General features: G+C 33.5%; 4 protein-coding genes and 1 pseudogene across 5 annotated transcripts; 4 read left to right on the forward strand and 1 right to left on the reverse strand.

Annotated features, from left to right (window-relative positions):
• The first annotated feature begins 1,848 nt into the window (after positions 1 to 1,848).
• LOC142537134 (hyoscyamine 6-dioxygenase-like) lies at positions 1,849 to 2,834 on the forward strand (annotated as a pseudogene).
• A 607-nt stretch (positions 2,835 to 3,441) lies between these two features.
• On the forward strand, positions 3,442 to 5,863 carry LOC142522655 (inorganic phosphate transporter 1-4-like). Its single transcript, XM_075626178.1, has 2 exons — positions 3,442 to 3,516; positions 4,094 to 5,863. Exon 2 carries the CDS (start codon positions 4,137 to 4,139, stop codon positions 5,733 to 5,735), a length of 1,599 nt encoding a protein of 532 aa, XP_075482293.1. The 5' UTR covers positions 3,442 to 3,516; positions 4,094 to 4,136; the 3' UTR covers positions 5,736 to 5,863.
• A 535-nt stretch (positions 5,864 to 6,398) lies between these two features.
• LOC142522665 (uncharacterized) lies at positions 6,399 to 8,362 on the forward strand. 2 transcript variants are annotated; one of them, XM_075626189.1, is made up of 6 exons: positions 6,399 to 6,556; positions 6,652 to 6,746; positions 6,841 to 6,941; positions 7,269 to 7,338; positions 7,915 to 7,958; positions 8,103 to 8,362. In XM_075626189.1, exons 1-6 carry the CDS (start codon positions 6,544 to 6,546, stop codon positions 8,197 to 8,199), a joined length of 420 nt encoding a protein of 139 aa, XP_075482304.1. In that variant the 5' UTR covers positions 6,399 to 6,543; the 3' UTR covers positions 8,200 to 8,362. The 2 variants fall into 2 exon arrangements, with proteins under 2 accessions (XP_075482304.1, XP_075482313.1); XM_075626198.1 differs by having other exon boundaries at positions 6,871 to 6,941.
• An 8,130-nt stretch (positions 8,363 to 16,492) lies between these two features.
• Positions 16,493 to 17,781, forward strand: LOC142537216 (transcription factor MYB30-like). The gene is made up of 3 exons (XM_075642768.1): positions 16,493 to 16,718; positions 16,817 to 16,946; positions 17,168 to 17,781. The coding sequence occupies exons 1-3, from the start codon at positions 16,586 to 16,588 to the stop codon at positions 17,613 to 17,615; spliced, it is 711 nt and encodes a 236-aa protein (XP_075498883.1). The 5' UTR covers positions 16,493 to 16,585; the 3' UTR covers positions 17,616 to 17,781.
• An 852-nt stretch (positions 17,782 to 18,633) lies between these two features.
• On the reverse strand, positions 18,634 to 19,465 carry LOC142537217 (uncharacterized). Its single transcript, XM_075642769.1, has 2 exons — positions 19,161 to 19,465; positions 18,634 to 19,082 (listed from the first exon to the last, which is right to left on the reverse strand). Exons 1-2 carry the CDS (start codon positions 19,343 to 19,345, stop codon positions 18,758 to 18,760), a joined length of 510 nt encoding a protein of 169 aa, XP_075498884.1. The 5' UTR covers positions 19,346 to 19,465; the 3' UTR covers positions 18,634 to 18,757.
• Between the last annotated feature and the right edge of the window lie 320 nt (positions 19,466 to 19,785).

The raw sequence follows: 19,785 nt of genomic DNA on the forward strand, positions 1-19,785 counted from the left end.
CATGGTTTTTCGTACGAATCGAATGATATTTCGTCGTTAATTATATATCACATATCATAAACTAAATATTCAAATAAAGTAATTAAATTATATTCAATGAAATATAACATGCCGTAAATTATAGATTTAAATTCCATGATATCGAGTTTGGTCATTCACAAACTAAAACAAGCAATAATTTTTTTTAAAAAAATAATCACGATAACTTATTTGTGAATGACAAAAATTTGTGTGAGACTGTCTCATAGGTCGTATTTTGTGAGACGAATCTCTTATTTGGATCATCCATGAAAAAGCATTATTTTTTATGCTAAGAGTATTAATTTTTATTGTGAATATCGGTATTGTTGATCTGTTTCACAGATAAAGATTCGTGAGAGCATCTCACAAGAGTCTGCTTTTTGTGAATTGACGAAGCTTGGACTGTGATATTTACAATGGGATACCTAACAATCAAATGTTAGGCCTTGGTCTATTAGTTGCAAAGTCTACAAGCCAAAGCCCAAAAATTGTTACAGAAATAATAAATAGACAGATTTGCCCCCAATTACTGAAAAAAGAAATTTTATGTTTAGAAGTTCATATTTCCTGGAAATATATTCAAACCCAAGTTGATATTGAGTTGAAAGCAATTTAATTACTAAAAAACTAAGAAAAATTATGGGATAGTGTCCTTTTATTAATTAAAATAAAATGACAAATTATACCAATTTCCAGGACTTCATTTGAAATGAAGTTTTATGAATTAGCATGCATATCATGGTCTCCCTTTGTTAATCAATCGCTCATCAATTCATAGCTTCTTGTTTTTGAAGAAACATAAGAATTAGGACTATTAATTTGTCTTGTTTTAAGGAGATTGTCAAGAAAGGAGGAACTTGGCCGGGTGTAATAATTATTTTTACTGATTAGAGCAATCGAAACCTGACACTTAGGCTGATGTACGATTTAAAAAATTAGAGTTACACAGTTACTAATAACTATATCTTTTAGTAAAACGACAAGAATTCAGGTATACAATTGGTATCAAAGTCGAGCTAACAATATACAAGTATTGATGGAGTGACACATATCTATTGGATATAAAATTTTGATTTGTTTTTTCACATCTAATAAAAATGTGTCACCTAATCGACGAAGGTACGTAGCATAGCAAAATTGCTTGAATGAATATCATCCATTTAAATTTGAGTTCTCGCGAAGGTGCATATACAAAACGGTCAAATCAAACAGATTTTCTCAGATTAAATGCTGAAATATTTGAGTATTTGTTTTAAATAATCCTATTTTATAGATTAAAAAAATGATTGTGTTACAGGTATGTTTCCAGTACTTCAAGTTCATTTTGTTAATTATTTATCTCACGTAATCAAATCATTTAGTCAAAAATTAAGATATTATCTTTCATATATATTTTTTTCTCATATTCATTAATTATTGAAAATTAAAAAATCCAAATTTACAATTCTATTCTAAATTTAATCGATCAAACCAAACATATTACGATACTATAGCTTATTAAATATTATTCAACAGCCTGATTATATATACACACGCTTATTTCTTTTGGGCTATGTTATCCAATTATATGTTGTTTACCCAAATTTAATGATTTTCTTCTTTTGCCTCAAATTTTTTTTTAATGATTTTCAGTAGATAAACAAGTGGTAATCGACCCCATTTGCTAGCTGGTCCATTATCCATACCTTTGAATGAAAATACATGATTTTTGAAAAAAATTCCATGTCGTCCTATGATAGACTTTAGCCTTGATGATTTTTTTTATTCTTCAACTATTTAATCAGTGTTCTTAGATTCATAAATCCTCACGTACGTACGTGATCATATATGTCAAGTTGGTGCACTAAAACGGCACAATCTTTGCCAGAAAAATACATGTTCCCGCCTGGCAAAAGACCTGGAAAACAGGATTTCCCTTATGCAAAAACATTCCAGTTATCGATCTTCATGAAATGGCGAAAAATCAAGAGATTTTGAATGCATGTCAAAAATTTGGTTTCTTCCAGGTTCACTAGTTGATGTATCAAAGCATCAAACTTTTACGAATTTACGTATTCGTAGCTTTTTTTTTCAATAAGAAGCTATAAAATTATGACGGGAAAAATTTTGTTTCCAGGTGATCAACCATGGAATCCCTTAAAGCCTGATGGACGAAACGATGCGCGTAATCCAGGGGTTTTTCAGTATGTCACCGGAGTACAAATCGAGCTTTTATTCTACTGGCTTCAAAAGAAAGTGTAGAATCTATTCCAGCTCAATGGATTATGAAATAGAAGAATTTTACTACTGGAGGGATAATTCTACCCACGTACCATTGTCATCCTATCGAAGACATCTGCCTATGGCCCGAAAACCCTACCAGATACCAGTATATGATGGGTCCCGATTCGCATGTTAGTTCAACATTTCATTCACTAATATGATCCCTGAGTTTTCAAGATTTATTTAATTTGTTTGGCTTACCTTGAGGGAACTTGTGGGAAAGTATTCCGTAGAGGGGAGGAAGTTTCTGTTGAGGATCTTGGATTTTCTTGGTGAAGCTTTGGGGCTTAAACCCGGATATTTTGATGGAGGGTTGAGTAAAACTCAACTATTGTCGATTAATTACAATATTCCATGCCCGGATCCGAGTTTAATCGTCGAAATTCCAGCACACCGTGACCCGAATCTCACAAGTATGCTTCAGCAATGTTCAGTTCCAGGGCTTCAAGGTTTTTTTTCAGGGACAATGGATGAATATGGTGAATTTGATCAAATTCATGAATAATCTCGAAGTGAAATATCAATTTTCGCATTCCAAATTAATTGGATGAAACTATATTTAATTATAGAAGATCCAAAATAATGGACTCGCGCTTCTGATGGAAAAATCTAGGTAAACCATAACGAAAAAAATTGTTGGTCAAAGTTTATTATAATATGCATTAAATATTGTGTTCTTTCCCAACATACAATTGTGTAAATAACATAAAATTTTATGATTATATGTGCTTTAATAAATATTACACATAAACCATAGAAAATAAAACGTGTGTTTTAAAAGATCCAATAGTCCAAACGTCATTTTTCGATTGATCTCCTATCAAATACAATTATTGCACCTCGATATATATATATATATATATAATTACCATCATATGAAAAATTACAAATATGAATCCAACAAAAAAATATCGTTACATAACTTTTACTACTGAATGATAATAAAATCTCTAGTCTTTAGGCGATGATTTTGAGATTATTATAATATAGATTATCTATTGTAATAAAAAGAAAGTATGTGGTTCAAAATATTGACTCGTGCATGACCGAGGATACCCGAAAAAGCAGGGAATATTCCGGCGAAGATCCCAGGTGGTTTGAGGTTCCTCCGCCGTATAAATACCCACAACCTCTCCGTATTCACTTCACCTCCAAATACTTTTAAAACCACGAAACCATACGATCAAATTACATTCTCTAATTCAATAATACTTTGTCTTCACAAATAAGAAGGTAATTAAATCAGTACTAACTTTTGTTAGTATTTTAACACTGATTATTTAAATTTCTTGATTTTTTCTTTAATTAGTTTTCGTATCTGGGTTTCGAAAATCGAAATAATATTACGTAATCTGTTCGCATGATGTAAGTATTGATCGATATTATTTATTTATGTTTTATCTAACATCATGTTTTTGTTGGGTTGTATTCATGGGATCTTTTGTTTTTTTCTTGTTCCATGCAAAGGTGCTCGTAACAGTCTTCGATCTGATTTCTTTGTGATCTATATATATATATTTATATACATATATATATATATATATATATATATATATATATGATCAAGATTCGCTTCAAGAAATTTGAAGAAGATATGATATGATCATTAAATTTTTGAGTAAAAGTAGGTAACAAATGCCAACGAACAAATTACACTCCTTAAAAGTAGATGATTGATTGTGCGGTATTTATCTTCGGTTACTCTGATTTAATTTATTTTTTTGCCAAAATTCAGTAAATTTACTCTATCATTTAGTAATTTTTTTCAAAGCAATATATATTTGATTTCATGGCGTAAATTTTGTTGCAGAAAGAGGCAGTGGAGATATAAATAAGCTAAAAAGAGAGGAACAATGTCGGGGGACAACTTGAAAGTGCTGAATGCTCTCGATGTAGCCAAGACACAATGGTACCATTTCACCGCAATCATCATCGCGGGAATGGGATTTTTCACCGATGCATACGATCTCTTTTGCATATCACTCGTCACCAAAATGCTCGGCCGCATATACTACCATGTCGAAGGATCACCGAAGCCCGGAACCCTGCCTCCGAATGTAGCGGCAGCCGTTAATGGCGTTGCTCTCTGCGGAACGTTGGCAGGGCAGCTCTTCTTCGGCTGGCTCGGCGACAAAATGGGCCGGAAAAAGGTTTACGGTGTCACCCTCATGCTCATGTGCCTTTGCTCTGTTGCATCCGGTCTTTCTTTCGGGAGCAGCGCGAAATCCGTAATGGCTACTCTGTGCTTCTTCAGATTCTGGCTCGGTTTTGGTATCGGTGGAGATTACCCGCTATCGGCCACCATCATGTCGGAGTATGCTAACAAGAAAACTCGGGGGGCATTTATCGCGGCGGTGTTTGCTATGCAAGGATTTGGGATTCTCGCGGGAGGGATATTTGGTATGATTATTTCTACCGCGTTTGAGGCCAGATTCAAGGCGCCGGCTTACGAGATTGATCCGATTGCCTCCTCGATTCCTCAGGCAGATTACGTTTGGAGGATTATTTTGATGGTTGGTGCAGCCCCTGCTTTGCTGACATTTTACTGGAGGCTAAAGATGCCCGAAACAGCCCGTTACACGGCCCTGGTGGCCAAGAAACCGAAACAGGCTGCTTCGGATATGTCTAAGGTTCTGCAGGTGGATATTGAGGCTGAGCAGCCTAGGGTGGAGCAGCAGAAGGCCGCGTACGGGTTGTTTTCGAAAGAATTTCTCCAACGCCATGGATTACACTTGCTTGGAACTACAAGCACCTGGTTTTTGCTGGACATTGCTTTTTACAGCCAGAACCTGTTCCAGAAAGACATTTTCAGTGCAATTGGATGGATCCCTCCTGCTAAAACCATGAACACAATTCAAGAAGTTTTCACCATTGCCAGGGCTCAAACTCTGATTGCCCTGTGCAGCACAGTCCCCGGATACTGGGTAACAGTGGCGCTAATCGATGTAATCGGAAGATTCGCCATTCAAATAATCGGTTTCTTCTTCATGACGGTCTTCATGTTTGCTTTGGCCTTCCCTTACAACCACTGGACTCCTCCAGATAACCGGATAGGCTTCGTGGTCATGTACTCACTCACCTTCTTCTTCGCCAATTTCGGGCCAAACGCAACAACCTTTGTCGTGCCAGCCGAGATCTTCCCAGCCAGACTGCGCTCGACGTGCCACGGGATATCAGCTGCATCTGGGAAATTGGGGGCCATAATCGGTGCGTTCGGGTTCTTGTACCTGGCACAGAACCAGGACCTGAAAAAGGCGGATGCCGGATATCCGGCTGGCATCGGGGTGAAGAATTCGCTGATAGTGTTAGGTATTGTCAATCTTTTAGGCTTGTTGTTCACCTTCTTAGTGCCTGAATCCAAGGGAAAGTCTCTGGAGGAGATGTCGGGCGAAAACGAGGACATTAACGAGGAGGAAGCAGGTAGCGGCAACAGAACACTTCCCGTAGCATAAAATCTCCTCCATGTTTCTCTGTTTTTTTTAATTAGGATTTATATATTGTTTATGATTTCTGAATGAATCCGTAATTGCAATGAGAATCCATCATCCACGTCATTCAAGATGAAGCAACATCACAAAATTAAAAATTCTAGAGAATAAACCAGTTTGATTATTGGAAAGTGACGAACGAAGCAAAATGTTATTGGATACACATACTGTTTTTTAAAAACTAATTAAAAAAATTTCATTAACCAAAATCGTTAAAAAAAATTTAGAAGTTCTTTTTATATATATAATAGAATTTAATAAAAATTAATTTATTTAGTTTGACTTATTTTTTTAGAGAAATAACCGAAATAAAATCAAGTGAACCATTTTTTTTTTAAAAAAAATGGACCCAGTTTCGAATCGTATTAGTCAATCGCTTAATTCGCTAAATTATTTTTGTAATTTTATTATTATTGGTCAAATCGTTATTTTTATATTTCTAAACAATAATACTAGTAATTTATTTCTCATTATTCATTGTTATTCGTATTATTAATAAAGTGTTTATTTATTTATATCATTAAATTTTTAGATGTAATTAATAATAATAAAAATTGCAAAAACAAGTGAACCGGGACACCTGTTTAATTGATTTATTTTAATTGAAAACCCAAAGTTATCAAAATTTCAAATTAGGGGTTTTACCTTCTAAACGACGACGTTCTTCGGGCACCCCGTTTCATGGTTTCTTGATCGCGCAGGCAAAGAACAGAAAAACGAGAAATAAACAATAATACAACGTTGATCGTAGCACATTTAATCTCGTCACAACATGGATTCTGAAGGTAAGCCGACCATTTTAGCTACACTTTTCATGTTTAGATCCCAATCGTATCTTTTGGTTTCCCAATCTTTCGTTCCTTTTGACCGATTTTCACAGGACAACGAACTACTTCAAACCCTTCTGCGATGCTGACTGCCCTTTTGTGCAAGAGAGCCAAACTGCACGAAGAACTTCGGAATATAGAGAAACAGGTGAAATAATGGGTTCATTTTTTAGTTTTTTTGTATGGTTGTAATTTATGTGATCATAAATTGGTTTATTTGTTTCTTGAACGTGACTATGTAGGTATATGATATGGAGACGATTTATTTACAGGATCCAAGCCAATGTGGAAATGTTTTGAAAGGTTTTGAGGGGTTTTTGTCATCCTCCAAGAATACTGCACTGTAATGATATTCTTGGCATGCTTTCCTTTCTTGATCTCTAGTTTTTATTCAGAAATATGCTGAAAAGTGGATGAGTGTGTGAATTAATACGCCACCTTGTGCGTTTAAGGTAAATTTGACTGAAAAACAATGCTAATTTGGCACTAGTCATTGCTTCTCGAGTGTGTTGTTGATTTGATTCCATTCGACTCGTTTCGTGTTTTAAAGTTTCTTTAATGTTTTCATTTCAGGTACTTGTTACTTTTTCTTGCATATTCATAATAACTATGACCCATGAATGATGTAGTGGTGTTCTTTACTACCTCTTTCTTAACATTTACATTGCAGGTTGAAACGATCTCGGAAGTTTCAGCCTGAAGATAGGCTCTTTTCGTTATCTTCAGTCACTTCACCGGCTGTATGCCTTTTACTTCTCTCGTCTCTTTTTTCTAATGTATTCCAAATATTATTTCTTGTGGCTAGATCAAACGTAAGTGTGTGCTTGATTGTTATTGGAAACTTGTGTTTCATTTTTCTTGCATATGCAGGCTTTGAGGATACTCGAAATGAAAACAGTAGGCTTGAATTTTTCAGTTTATGGTTTTTCTTCTTTTGTATGGATAGGTTTTACTAGATATTCAGACTTCAAAACTTCATGATTCTCATATCTGTCACACGTGGATACTTTAACCGATGATTTACACGGATTTAGTTTTCATCAGGCCTTGAAGCAAGCCATCATCAAATTTGAGATTGGCTACATTGGCTACCACCAGAGTCTTTTTGATTCCTTATTTTATTTCCTAATCTGTATGTGTTAAATCGATTTTTGTTGTGGTTATTGAATCTATCTTTTCTGTTCTCGACTGCTTCATTTATGTATTGCATGGACGTATAGTTTTGTAATTAAAATTGTGGGACTTGGTACTATTCATTTTCTCGGAAAGCATTATCTGTTTACAATATGATTTTCGGTATTTACTTTGTGTATCAGGCCGAAGAAGTTGCACGGGATGGTGGTATAGCAGCTAATGGACCGTAAGTAATCCTTTTTCTCATAGCTAATTTATCCTCAGCTTTGATACATTTAGTGACTTCGTATTAATCTGTTGAGGATCCATGAGACTTGCAAACTACATTTTTAAAACGATATATTAATCATGAGCTCGTTACATTTGACAGGGGAAAACCAAAGAAAGGTAGAGGACCAAGAGAGGCAAAGAGAAGGCAATCAAGCGAGGTTGACTATGACTATGAAGATGATGCTGATTTGATGTAGCCACCAGTCCTTTTTTTTCCGGCCGGAGTTTGTGCATTTTCAGCTATACAAGGTTTTCTGTGGTTGTGAAACAGACAAAAATTGGCACAAAATTCTCTTGTTTCGAACAATACTTAATCATCTGTCATGTATATGTAGATCTAATTTCTGTTTCTTGTCCAAAGTTCATATACTTTTTCAAACTCTATCCAGTATTTCCGGATTAACAATCTTCGCTGAAAAACGATCATACAAGCTAACATGATGGGATGATAGTTCGCCACCATGCTGCTTCGTTTGATAAGGGCGAGAAGGAAATGCAGCTTCTTGGTCCTTGTCTCACTCTTTTCTCCAAATTCAGTCTATTTTACATGTCTTATACGGAGAATCCATCCATGTTTTTAATATATCAAATGATGTATAATAACCGTTTCTATCATTGGATGGAATACCAATCTTTATTTTCTTTCAGTCTGAGCATGAAGGAATCATATGATGTAGATCAAGGATGATGGAAGCGTATTATTTTCTTTCAGTCTGAGCAATACCAACTCTTCTTCAATTCCAGGTTCTTTTATTCCTAAAATGATCATTAAAAAAATACGAATGTACGATTGCATTTGTGGCATAAGCCGTTTCCAAATTGCAGAACTTCTTGACTTGAGTCCAAAACATAGAAAATTGATGGATTTTTTCCCTGTTTCGGAATGAGTCACATGCCATGACGGAACATATATCGTTTTATTACAATATAGATCGACGTAGCATTGAACCCACTCGAACGGAGTTATGGTTAAGTCGGTCTTATATGAAATCTACCATAAATATTTTTAACCCGACAAACTACTTGGATTATTATTTTCATAAAATAAAAACGGATACGAAATAGTTGTTAACGTTAACGGACGCGCGAGCGCGATTGAGCGAGCGAGCGGTGAAACAAAGCAGCTCGCCTACTCTCTGGTTTTAGTCTTTTAAGATGGTATATTTATCAATTTTCACACCCAAGAAAATAATAATAATAATCCCCATTGATAATATATACATAAAAGTGAATTTTTTACACACAGAACGTCTCTAATTTGAAATTATAATTCACAAACATGAATTAAGTCAAATTGCCACGTGATTATGGAATTTAAAAGTAGCTTACCAGATTAATTAATTAATTAAGGGCTGCATAACATAATAAATAAGATATATATTTTTTTATTTGGGTTCATTAAATTAGTGATTAATACGGATCAAGGTGATGCTTAATCTTAATTAGTGCTTCAAGAAAATGGCCTTTTTTTAGATCTATTCATAGAAATGTCTAATTATTCTCGCACCACCGAGTTAATATCGATAATTAATTAAAAGATAGAGAGAAAAACAGTAAATTATGATTCCTATAACTGAATTTCTTTGATTAAAAGATAGAGAGAAAAACAGAAAAACACATCCACAAAAAAATATTACTTTTTATGATAAGAGTATTACTTTTTATTGTGAATATCGGTATGGTTGATTCGTCTCAAAAATAAAGATTTGTGAGAATGTCTCATAGGTGAACAAAATAAAAATTATGAAAAATTTCAAACTTACTGATATTTTATGTATATGACATGTGAATTGTGATCAAGAATAAGTGGACGAAGATATATATGATTTATTTAATTAATTACCTCTCTTCATTTTCTCCATTTTTATAATATAATTTCAAGGTTCATGCATAAGATATGATTGAGATTGGCAACTGGAAAATTGGAATAACGGGAAATATGCCTTTTTCTAAGGGTATCAAAATCAACGCACAAAGAAACTCTTTTTTATTTAATTGATATGGTGCATCATTTTTCGACAGTTAATAATATAAACAATGCGTCACTTTTGGATAATTAATAATTATAAACGAATTTAAATAAAATCGTGCATACGGTATATATTACTTTGTATAGCCAAGAGCAACGAAACCGTGCAAATTCTCGTCACATAAGTTACTAACAAGTTTTATAATTTGTCTACGAGTTAACGTCACACGTTCGATTCATAAAATTTTGGGATTATTATAAACGAGATTATTGTTAGAGGACATTCCACCACTCTCGGGCCACCTTTTGTTTACTTTGGATGATCATTCTTCAAAATAAGATTCAACTGAATTCAACTCATCGCACTCACTAATTTCTCTTTTTTTCTTTTATTTTAGGATTTTTAAATGTTATTTTGTTATTTTAATTAGCGTCACTTGAATTCTAGATTTCATCATTTTTTACTATATTGTAATAAAAAGAATATAATATAGTTTAAATGTCGATTTTATTATATGCTTTTGGTCGATGGATATATATACCTAGTGACTCGAGTAGCTTCCAAATAACTGTTAGAGTAGATGTCCTGCAAGCCAACGGTTGGCTAGGGAATTTATTGACTCAAGTGAAATAAGCAATCTTTATTTTAATATAATTTAACTTTTTATGGTCTTGTTATATTTTATCTGTATACCCATGCAAACAGCATAGATAAAGTCCTTGATTATGCTTTAATACAAATGAATCGTAATTCGATGTTGAAACTCATTTGTAAACACTGCATATTCTAAATTAGTTCCTAGTCGATTCAGCCGCCTAAAACAGGTATAAAGGCCGCTTGAGCTCGAGACTAGTATCTGTGATGTTGTGTACTGCGTTTCTTGGTAAGGGCATAGAGATGTACAAACATGCAGATGGGTAGTCATATGATGATTATACCGAACAACCCTCCCTCGGACTTTCCAAGTGGTTATCATTCATCGATAGGATAAGTCCGTGGTTATGATTGTACACCATTAGTCCTTACGACCCGGGACAACACTGAGGCTCTATATGCTAGGGCTGTGCTTTGACTCGTTTACCGGCTCCAGGAGAGTCATCAGGTGGCGAGGTTGGGTACAGTTGCGACACATATAGGAGCCAGTGCATTGTAGTCGGGGATTCACCGCTCACCTACGGGTGTGGATATCCTATGTGATCTGATGAAATAATAGTGCATGGAATCTCTGGCCAGAGTATGAGATGTACGTTAGAGAAGGAGTTCTCAAAATAGTACACGCGATGCCACTATTATAGTTATCACATAGTTATCGAATTAATATGCAACCCTCGATGAACCAATGATTGCAGATTCGATCGGGATATATGAGATGAAAGGACCGTACTATACGTTAATCATAATCGACTGGTTCTTGCAGGCACTATCAGTGATACCTGGGGGATCATAGGGCGATGCTACTAGACGCTCTTACCATGATCCGATGGGTGCAATCAGAAATGAGTTCTGACATTCTTGATCAATGTATTGATGAAAAGAATGGGGCTAACTAGGATAAGCCCGAATAAAGGATTATGTCCTGAATCACAAGGAGTTGTAAACCCACGGCTAGCTTGTATCCCTGAACCATTGAGGGTCACACAAGTACTGGATTGTTTGTTCCCGTTGAGAGAATAAATTCAAGGAGTTGAATTTATATTATGATATAGTAAATTCAAAGAGTTGAATTTATGATAATTAAATTTTGAGAAAATAAATTCAAGAAGTTGAACTTATGAGATAGTAAATTCAAGAAGTTGAATTTATGAAATTTGGAGAGAATAAATTCAAGGAGTTGAATTTATAAAATTTGATAATTTAATTTATTAAACTCAAAAGTTGGGTTTATTAAATATTAAATTTTGGAGGTGATGAAAAATCAAGTAGTTGAATTTATAATATATTTAATTTATTAAGCTCAAAAATTGAGTTATTAATTAATAAATTAAATATGGTGGATAATGTGTTTAATGGGCTTGTAGGAGTACAATTCCAACATAATAAATAATTAAAGTTTTAATGGACCTTGATTAAATTTATTAAATTAGTTGGACTAGCCCAATTAATTAAATCAAGCCCATTAATGTTAATTATGTATTAGGTCATGGGTTAATTACATATAGGGATTGGGAAGTCAAAACCCTAGCCTACCACACCATAAGTTTTCGAAAATCAGCCTCCATCCTCCAAGAAAAAATCGGCCACCTCTTTTGAGAAAGAATTTTGAGCCGTCTCTCAAATAATTTTCTCCTACGTTGCATATCTTCCAATATTTCTAGTGCAATTTTGAAGAGGATCAAACAATGCAGTCGTGGACCTAATTAGAAGAAAAGAAAGGAGTCTTTTGAAGAAAGTTCGTAGGGATTCATCAAGAGCTAATCCGTTTATACTGGATTAGTTGGAGCCAAGTGATTTAATTCACTAAAGATATAATTCTAACACCCTATGAATGTTTTTGTTAAAATCATACGAGCGCCCAAAGCAAAATATATTTTGATTGTCAAAATAAATAAAAAATTTTAAAACTTCCGCTGCGTTTGGGCGTGTAGAAACCGAGATCCAACAATAACATATAGGCCCTGTTTCATTTAGAAGGGTATTTGTTTAGTCTGCTTTTTATTTTTATTTTTTACAAATGTCTTGTTTATCGAATAATTGTAACCAACGAAATGCCATTTCATACATGTTGAACTCGATATTTCGTCTCAAATTTAAAAGCTTGGTGTCAGACGAGCTACATCATATGCTAATTTATTAATATTTTTATTAGGATTTTAACAATATTAATACCATCCCTTCCATAATATATGTTATTGTTTGAAAAGGCATTTTAAAAAAAAAAATTTAAAAACATTATTGTGTATATTCTGAAAAATAAGAAAATTAAATTGTTTCTTACACAATCAAAAGTCCAAAAACGAAGAATATTATTCTGTTAATCGCCCCCAAAATTGACTGATAATATTACCAGCCTACATGATTACCAAAAACGCAATTCCCAAAAGCCAAGACTACGAGTTTAATGGGTACAAAATCTAGGATAATAATTTTTTTAGCAAAATATAAATTATTATATTAAATTTGCAAAGTCAATATATAATTCTCCTAAAGTGAATATCTAAATATTTTTTCAGAAGCCATAAAATTTAATTATAATTTCACTACTTTAAAAAAAAAACCAGAAAAAGATATTTCCCTGTTGAATCCAAGTTGGCCTTGAAAATTTTGGCCTATCTATCGGACAACAATAATTTAATTTTCTTTATCTGTTATATTTTAAATTTTATAATTCTAATTCAATTATAATAATATAAATACCAGAAATTTGTGTTGACTCTTTCTATTTATTTTTTCAATGATTATTGTCTTAGCTTTTTCGATGGAGTCAGCAATAACATGAAATTGTTATTTCAATTTGATATGTGCAATATATGGCTGGTATATATAATGCTCCAATATTTCAAATTTTTTTAAGTTCGGTTAAAAAAATTGGGAAAATAATTGAGAAATTTTTGCTTATCACAAATAAAAATAAAAATAAATCTGATGCTGATTTGATGTAGCCACCAGTCCTTTTTTTTACAAGGCCTGGTATATATAATCCTCCAATATTTCAAATTTTTTTAAGTTTGGTTAAAAAAATTGGGAAAATAATTGAGAAATTTGCTTATCACAAAAAACAAATACATAAACATATATGAATTTAACGAGAGACGTTTTTTTTTATTACAATATACGCGGGGAGGGAAAACGAACCCAAAAAAAAGAACCAATTAATATGACGGATGAGATCATTGGACTACAAGTTCGATCTCAACGAAAGACGTTATTTGACTTTTTTTATTAGTATTATAATAAAAATAGATATATTAATTAAGGTTCAAATTGCAAGAACACTGGATAGTTCAACGTCAGCACACGCTACTTTTCAAAATCAAGACAATTGAATTCTTCGATACGGACTCTATTTTGGCTGCCAACTGACAACTGTCCTTGTCCACGTGCACCTGTTCATGATACTACTGAGAATTGTAGTAAATTGTCCTTTAATTATTTTCGGTTTTATAACTTGTTAATTTTTAATTTATATATAAAAAATTGAACGTAGTCCAAAAGTTCCAAAAAGTATGATAAAATGTCATGATTAAGCTTCAACTTTATATAAGAATAAATATTTTTAAGAGAAAATATATAAATTTTCAAGTTATCAAACATACGAGTCTCAAAATCATAAATCATTTGAAGTTAGTCAAATGAGATTCCTCAATCGCAAGACAAAAACTTGTATGATACGATCTCACGGATCGTATTTTGTGAGACGGATCTTTTATTTGGGTCATCCATGAAAAAGTATTACTTTCTATGCTAAGAATATTATTTTTTATTGTGAATATCGGTAAAATTGACATGTCACAGATAAAAATTCGTAAAATCGTCTCACAAGAGTCATCTTCTAATCGCAAATAAAAAAAGGGTTCCAGAAATGTTTATTTGACATATTTAGCTTTTTTGTTTAAATTTTTATATTTTTAAATATTTGTTGCTTAGAATAAATTTAAATTGTTTTACTTCAATTTTATTAAAAAAAATAGCTATTTATCACCAATTTTCGGTTCACATTTGATATGGTCAACCTTATGGTTGACCACTATTTTTGTGTTTTTTAGAACATTCTTTAGTAGTACATTATTTGTATTTTTTTTACTATCTTAGTTTTTTCACCGGAAATTTTTATAAGACATCAAAAAATATTGACACGATATCAAATAATATTGACGTGACATCGAAAATTATCGATATGTCGAATATCACGTCAACACTTGTATAAAAAAATGACTTAAAAAATATGCAAATGAATTGATTAAAATCGTAAATTGATTAATAATATTATTTTTAAAAATATGCAATATATAAAACCAAAATGTTACTCTTCCCTTTTTAAAACAAAATTATAGTTCAATTACTATGACTTAAATCTTTTATGCAATAATTTCTTTCATTAAACTATTCTATGATCAAACACTTATTATTAAGTCAAAAGTTGTATTTGTTACCATATACACCACTTCATTTCCTCGTATTATTTCGCGACGACACAAAATGTTATATACTAAATGCTGGACGGAAATGATCGACGGAGGTTTTACCTATTTGGTTGTCAATTGTTGTTTAGAAAATGTTTATTAGAAAGTGCAAATTACATTGCCTCTTAGTGTTAATTCAAGAATTATTGAGTGCTTTGCATAAACACTCAAAGAAACCCTTCAAAATTTCAAATATTATGTGAGATACAGGTACCAAATGATGAAATCGATCTTCCATCATCGTAAGATTAGTCCCGAAAAATGTAATTTAAGAAAATTAAGAATATACTATTAAATTAAATAAATAAATCATAATAAACTATATATATGCGCATATAATAGCCTTATTTAACATTCAAATAAGCATTTAAACTTTTATATTAAAAGTTTTTTTTTTTTACGATCTAAAAATTATATATAGAGATACTTTGTAAGTAGTCGTTTGTCAACTCTCTTACAAAATAATCAAACTCGTGCCGACATATTTTCTTAATCCAAAGAACAAAAAATATTTTGAATCCTTATATTTGCTGTGTATGATAAAAAAAATAAAGAGTAGATCTCTTGTGAGACGGTTTCACGAATTTTTATCTGTGAGACGGGTCAATCTTACTAATATTCACTATAAAAAAATAATATTCTTAGCATAAAAAGTAATATTTTTTCATGGATAATCCAAATAAGAGATCTGTCTCACAAAATACGATCTGTGAGATCGTCTCACACATGTTCGTGTCAAAAGTAAAAACGAACTATGCAGTCAAAACACGTTGATTTTCTAGTGGCATCAAATATTAAAAATCTCATATTGATATATTAATCTACCGATAAAAAAAAAAAGAAAAGAAATGGTTGTTCTTATATTTAAATAAACGAGGATGTTATATTTTCATCTAATTTAAATTTATAAAAATACCTTTGAGAAATATTTTCGTTCGAATCCTAACGACATTAATAATAATGTATGTGTGCATATACTTAATTATTTTTTACGTTTTCGGTAATTCTTGAAAATTTAGAGATTATATTAAAATTAAAAAACGTAAAATTTATTTTATAAAAAAAAGTTATGGTATATCGTAATAATTCTTAAATAAGAAATGATTTCATCGATATAATTTATTAATAATAATATTAGCTTATATATATATATATATATATATAGATAGAGAGAGAGAGCATACAGCAAAGGTATAATAATTGGATATAAAATACTTTTATTAAAAAAATACGGACGTGAAAAATGTTCACGTGCATCTTTGACCACTTGGGAATATCATTACTTCATTTTCCTGGAAATTCAGGGCCGCATGAAATTTCGTATTTCATCATCATATTGATTCAATATCCATACTGTTTCGATATTCAAACATATATATAAACCACCACAGCTCTCAAATTTTTCCAATAATTTGCAGACTCTGCTTCAACTTCAAACTCATCCCACAAGATAGTAAGTAGTCTATATATATAAAAGTTGAATCTTGATCAAAATGGGTCGGGCTCCATGCTGTGAGAAAATGGGCTTGAAGAAGGGCCCGTGGACAGCAGAAGAAGACTTTATTCTCGTCGATTTCATCAATCGGCACGGCCATGGCAACTGGCGGACCCTTCCCAAACGAGCCGGTACTTGCCAATCTCTGACTGAGTAAATATATTAAGATGATCGGGTTTTTTGTTGTAAAATGGAGTCTGAATTCGTGGAACTGTTTGTTGAGCTGCAGGGATTTTGAGGTGTGGGAAGAGCTGCCGGCTTCGGTGGATGAATTACTTGCGTCCCGATATTAAGAGAGGGAATTTCACAAGGGAAGAAGAGGAAACGATCATTAGATTGCATCAAGAATTGGGAAACAAGTAAGAGTTTGCCTTTTCACATTAGCTTTAATTCTTGTCCATTGGGAAGAGTTGATCTTTTTTCCGTATCACGGTATTTTATTAAAATACTTAACTAGAAAAATATTCTTGATTTGGTTACAATTATATATCTAACGTAATAACATGGAGAAATTTGTACTTGAATATACAATACTGATCTTGGAATCTAACATGCATGCTACCATATCTCGACTCTGTAGATGGTCAGTAATGGCAGCAAGATTACCGGGCCGCACAGACAACGAAATAAAAAATGTTTGGCATACCCACTTGAAGAAAAGGGTCGCTAGAAATCCCCTGCCCGAGCCCGAGCCCGAACCCGACAATATCCCCATGTCCGAATTCGATCCCAAGTCGGACAGCGATTCAGCGCCGAATTCCCCGGCACATTCATCCAGCGATACCTCGTCGCTGACCACCACGTACACCGCCAAAGAATCTGGCCAAGATTACACTTCCGACAAGAACTTCCTGGAAATGGACGAGAGCTTCTGGTCGGAAGTCGACTTTTCTGTGAATGAATCGAGTAATGATTTGGAGGAGAATTTGTTTGGTGGGGATTTGAGCATGGAAGGTGGCACGGATTTTTGGCTTGAATTGTTCAACAACGAAGAAGACATGATTACTGGATTGCCAGTATTTTTATGATTTTTAAGCATTTGCTATTGTTAGATATTTCCTTCTCTTTTAGGATCAAGCTAGGTTTTCTGTTTCGAATTGTACGTCCTTGAAGAAATTATCAGTCAAGCTGTGTGATTGTTGAAGCACATCAAGAATTTTTAGTTCACGTGGGAGGATTGATAGGATCCGAAAAATGTTTTAGAGAGCTTTAGAGAGCGGAATAAGTACTTTAAAAAATTTTGTGACCAAAAGAGCTACAATAAATCGTTTTTGAAATGTTCACGAGCACCTAAAAATTAAATCAAATTTGTTTCTAAATTTAAATGGAAGAAACTCAAAATAATTCATCTAAAAAATGATTAATCATTTTGTAAAACATTTTAAAATATGCAAGTTGAAATAATAAAAATGGTTTAGTTGAAGGATTATATAAAACTTTTCTTATGCAATATTTTGGTATTTGAAAGACAAATAAAATGTTTCAACAATATATTTTAAAAACAATAGCAATAATTAAATACAATAAAATAATAAAGATACAAATTTGTCTATGGATGATCGAAAATAAAACGCACATGTCATTCCTTCTTTTTCACTTAAAGAAGGATTCACTGACAAGATAGGAGCCTGGAGAGAGTGGTTTCTCTTGAAATACGATCTTTGCTGGATTCTCGTGCTTTCATTTCAATTCAACATGTAAGATCGGTCAACAGAAGAGCGGCACACCTTTTAGTTCACCGGGCAACTGTGTTGTTATCTTCGAATTTCTTTCCTGATTGGCTCCAAAATGTTGCTACTCAAGACTTGATAGTCCTAATTTAACGAAACTTGTTCTTCAAAATAAAAATAAATTAAAATCTGGAGGCGAGATATGACACGTGGAAAAAAGCTTGATATTTAATCATCCGGGTTACCTCCCCACGCAATCCACTCCTCGTGGTTTTATCAAAATATATAGAACTCGAGTCTCAACAGAATAACTTGTTGGAATTGTGCTAGACTGATTCATTTACTAATTCGGTAACTCATCATCGAAAAACAAAAAATAGCGTATAATCACAATGGAAACTAACCCTTGATTCTTGAAGATAAGTAGTTCATTGAAAGTGAACAGAATTTTCACATACATTGATTTCAGCTATCTATCAACACAAAGTTCAAATAACTAGTCAACCACAATTCTCGTTAGCTTGCATGAACTTCTGAGCTTGAAGAGCGGCGGCTTCTTCCGAGACCAAGCCCTGGATCAGCAGAGTCTTTACTTCCCAGGCCGCGTAGGGATAACCTTTCCTGGCGTAGGAATTTAGTAGCGCCGCCGTGGATTGCTTCAGCAGCGCCGCGAAAACGTTGTCCCCGTCGTCGTTTCGCGAAGCGGCTTCCAGCAGCGTGAGGTCGTACCTGTATCGCTCGTACGCCAACGAGCTGAAAACATTCGAAATTGTAGATGTCTGAGGCACCATTTTCGGCCACGTTTCCCTCCTGCTGCTCCAATACCTGTTAAAACTCGGAACTTAATATCACATACACGATTAAATCAATACACAGAAATTTAACAGCAAGATTTTGTCCTACTGGGGAGTGCATCTTCCTCGAGTTCTAGCGTAGAGAAACCCCGGCATTTGGTGTCCATCTCTTGCTTCGGTGAGAGCTAGAGCACCGAAGAGAAGAGCAAAGACAAGACGAAGGCTACGACGGCGAAACTTTACCTTCTGAGCACTACTCCGCTCCATTAAGTTACAACAAAAACCAACCAACATTCTTGAACGTGCAGAGCTAGGTGGTGCTAGTATCCGAGGGAGGAGTGTTACGGGTTCCGAGGTATGTTGTTTGATTCGATATGTGTGGGTGTGTCAGTTGCCTCGTGACCCCTGAGTTGTCCATTTTCATTGCCTTTATCTTTTCCTCCTCGAAACTGTCGTTTTCACGGACTGATCTGTCCCTCACTTTACTCTTTTCTTTAATGCAGCCATCAGGATCAACTTGGTATTTGGGATGGACAATTTTGTTCTAGCCGTTGTATTCTTTTTTTTTTAAAAAAAAAATCGTGGCTTTTCTTTGAGTTGATCGAATGATATGATTGAAATCGAAATATAGTCCAAATTCAAAAGTTTAGTTTAAAACGAGCTACATTTCAAATTTTAGTTAAATCGTTGCTTCTCATTTCGGTTTAAATTAAATTTATTATGCGGTGAAAAAA

This window comes from Primulina tabacum, chromosome 2 (assembly GCF_025594145.1).
Source record: "Primulina tabacum isolate GXHZ01 chromosome 2, ASM2559414v2, whole genome shotgun sequence".
NCBI classification, from domain to species: Eukaryota; Viridiplantae; Streptophyta; class Magnoliopsida; order Lamiales; family Gesneriaceae; genus Primulina; species Primulina tabacum.

Coding starts and splice junctions, on each gene's coding strand:
- LOC142522655 (XM_075626178.1), top strand. CDS start 4,137: ATGTCGGGGGACAACTTGAAAGTGCTGAATGCTCTCGATGTAGCCAAG.
- LOC142522665 (XM_075626189.1), top strand. Junction 6,747..6,840: donor TTCGGAATATAGAGAAACAG/GTGAAATAATGG, acceptor GTGACTATGTAG/GTATATGATATGGAGACGAT. Junction 7,959..8,102: donor GGTATAGCAGCTAATGGACC/GTAAGTAATCCT, acceptor TACATTTGACAG/GGGAAAACCAAAGAAAGGTA.
- LOC142537216 (XM_075642768.1), top strand. CDS start 16,586: ATGGGTCGGGCTCCATGCTGTGAGAAAATGGGCTTGAAGAAGGGCCCG. Junction 16,719..16,816: donor GACCCTTCCCAAACGAGCCG/GTACTTGCCAAT, acceptor GTTGAGCTGCAG/GGATTTTGAGGTGTGGGAAG. Junction 16,947..17,167: donor CATCAAGAATTGGGAAACAA/GTAAGAGTTTGC, acceptor TCGACTCTGTAG/ATGGTCAGTAATGGCAGCAA.
- LOC142537217 (XM_075642769.1), bottom strand. CDS start 19,345: ATGTTGGTTGGTTTTTGTTGTAACTTAATGGAGCGGAGTAGTGCTCAG. Junction 19,083..19,160: donor CGAGGAAGATGCACTCCCCA/GTAGGACAAAAT, acceptor GAGTTTTAACAG/GTATTGGAGCAGCAGGAGGG.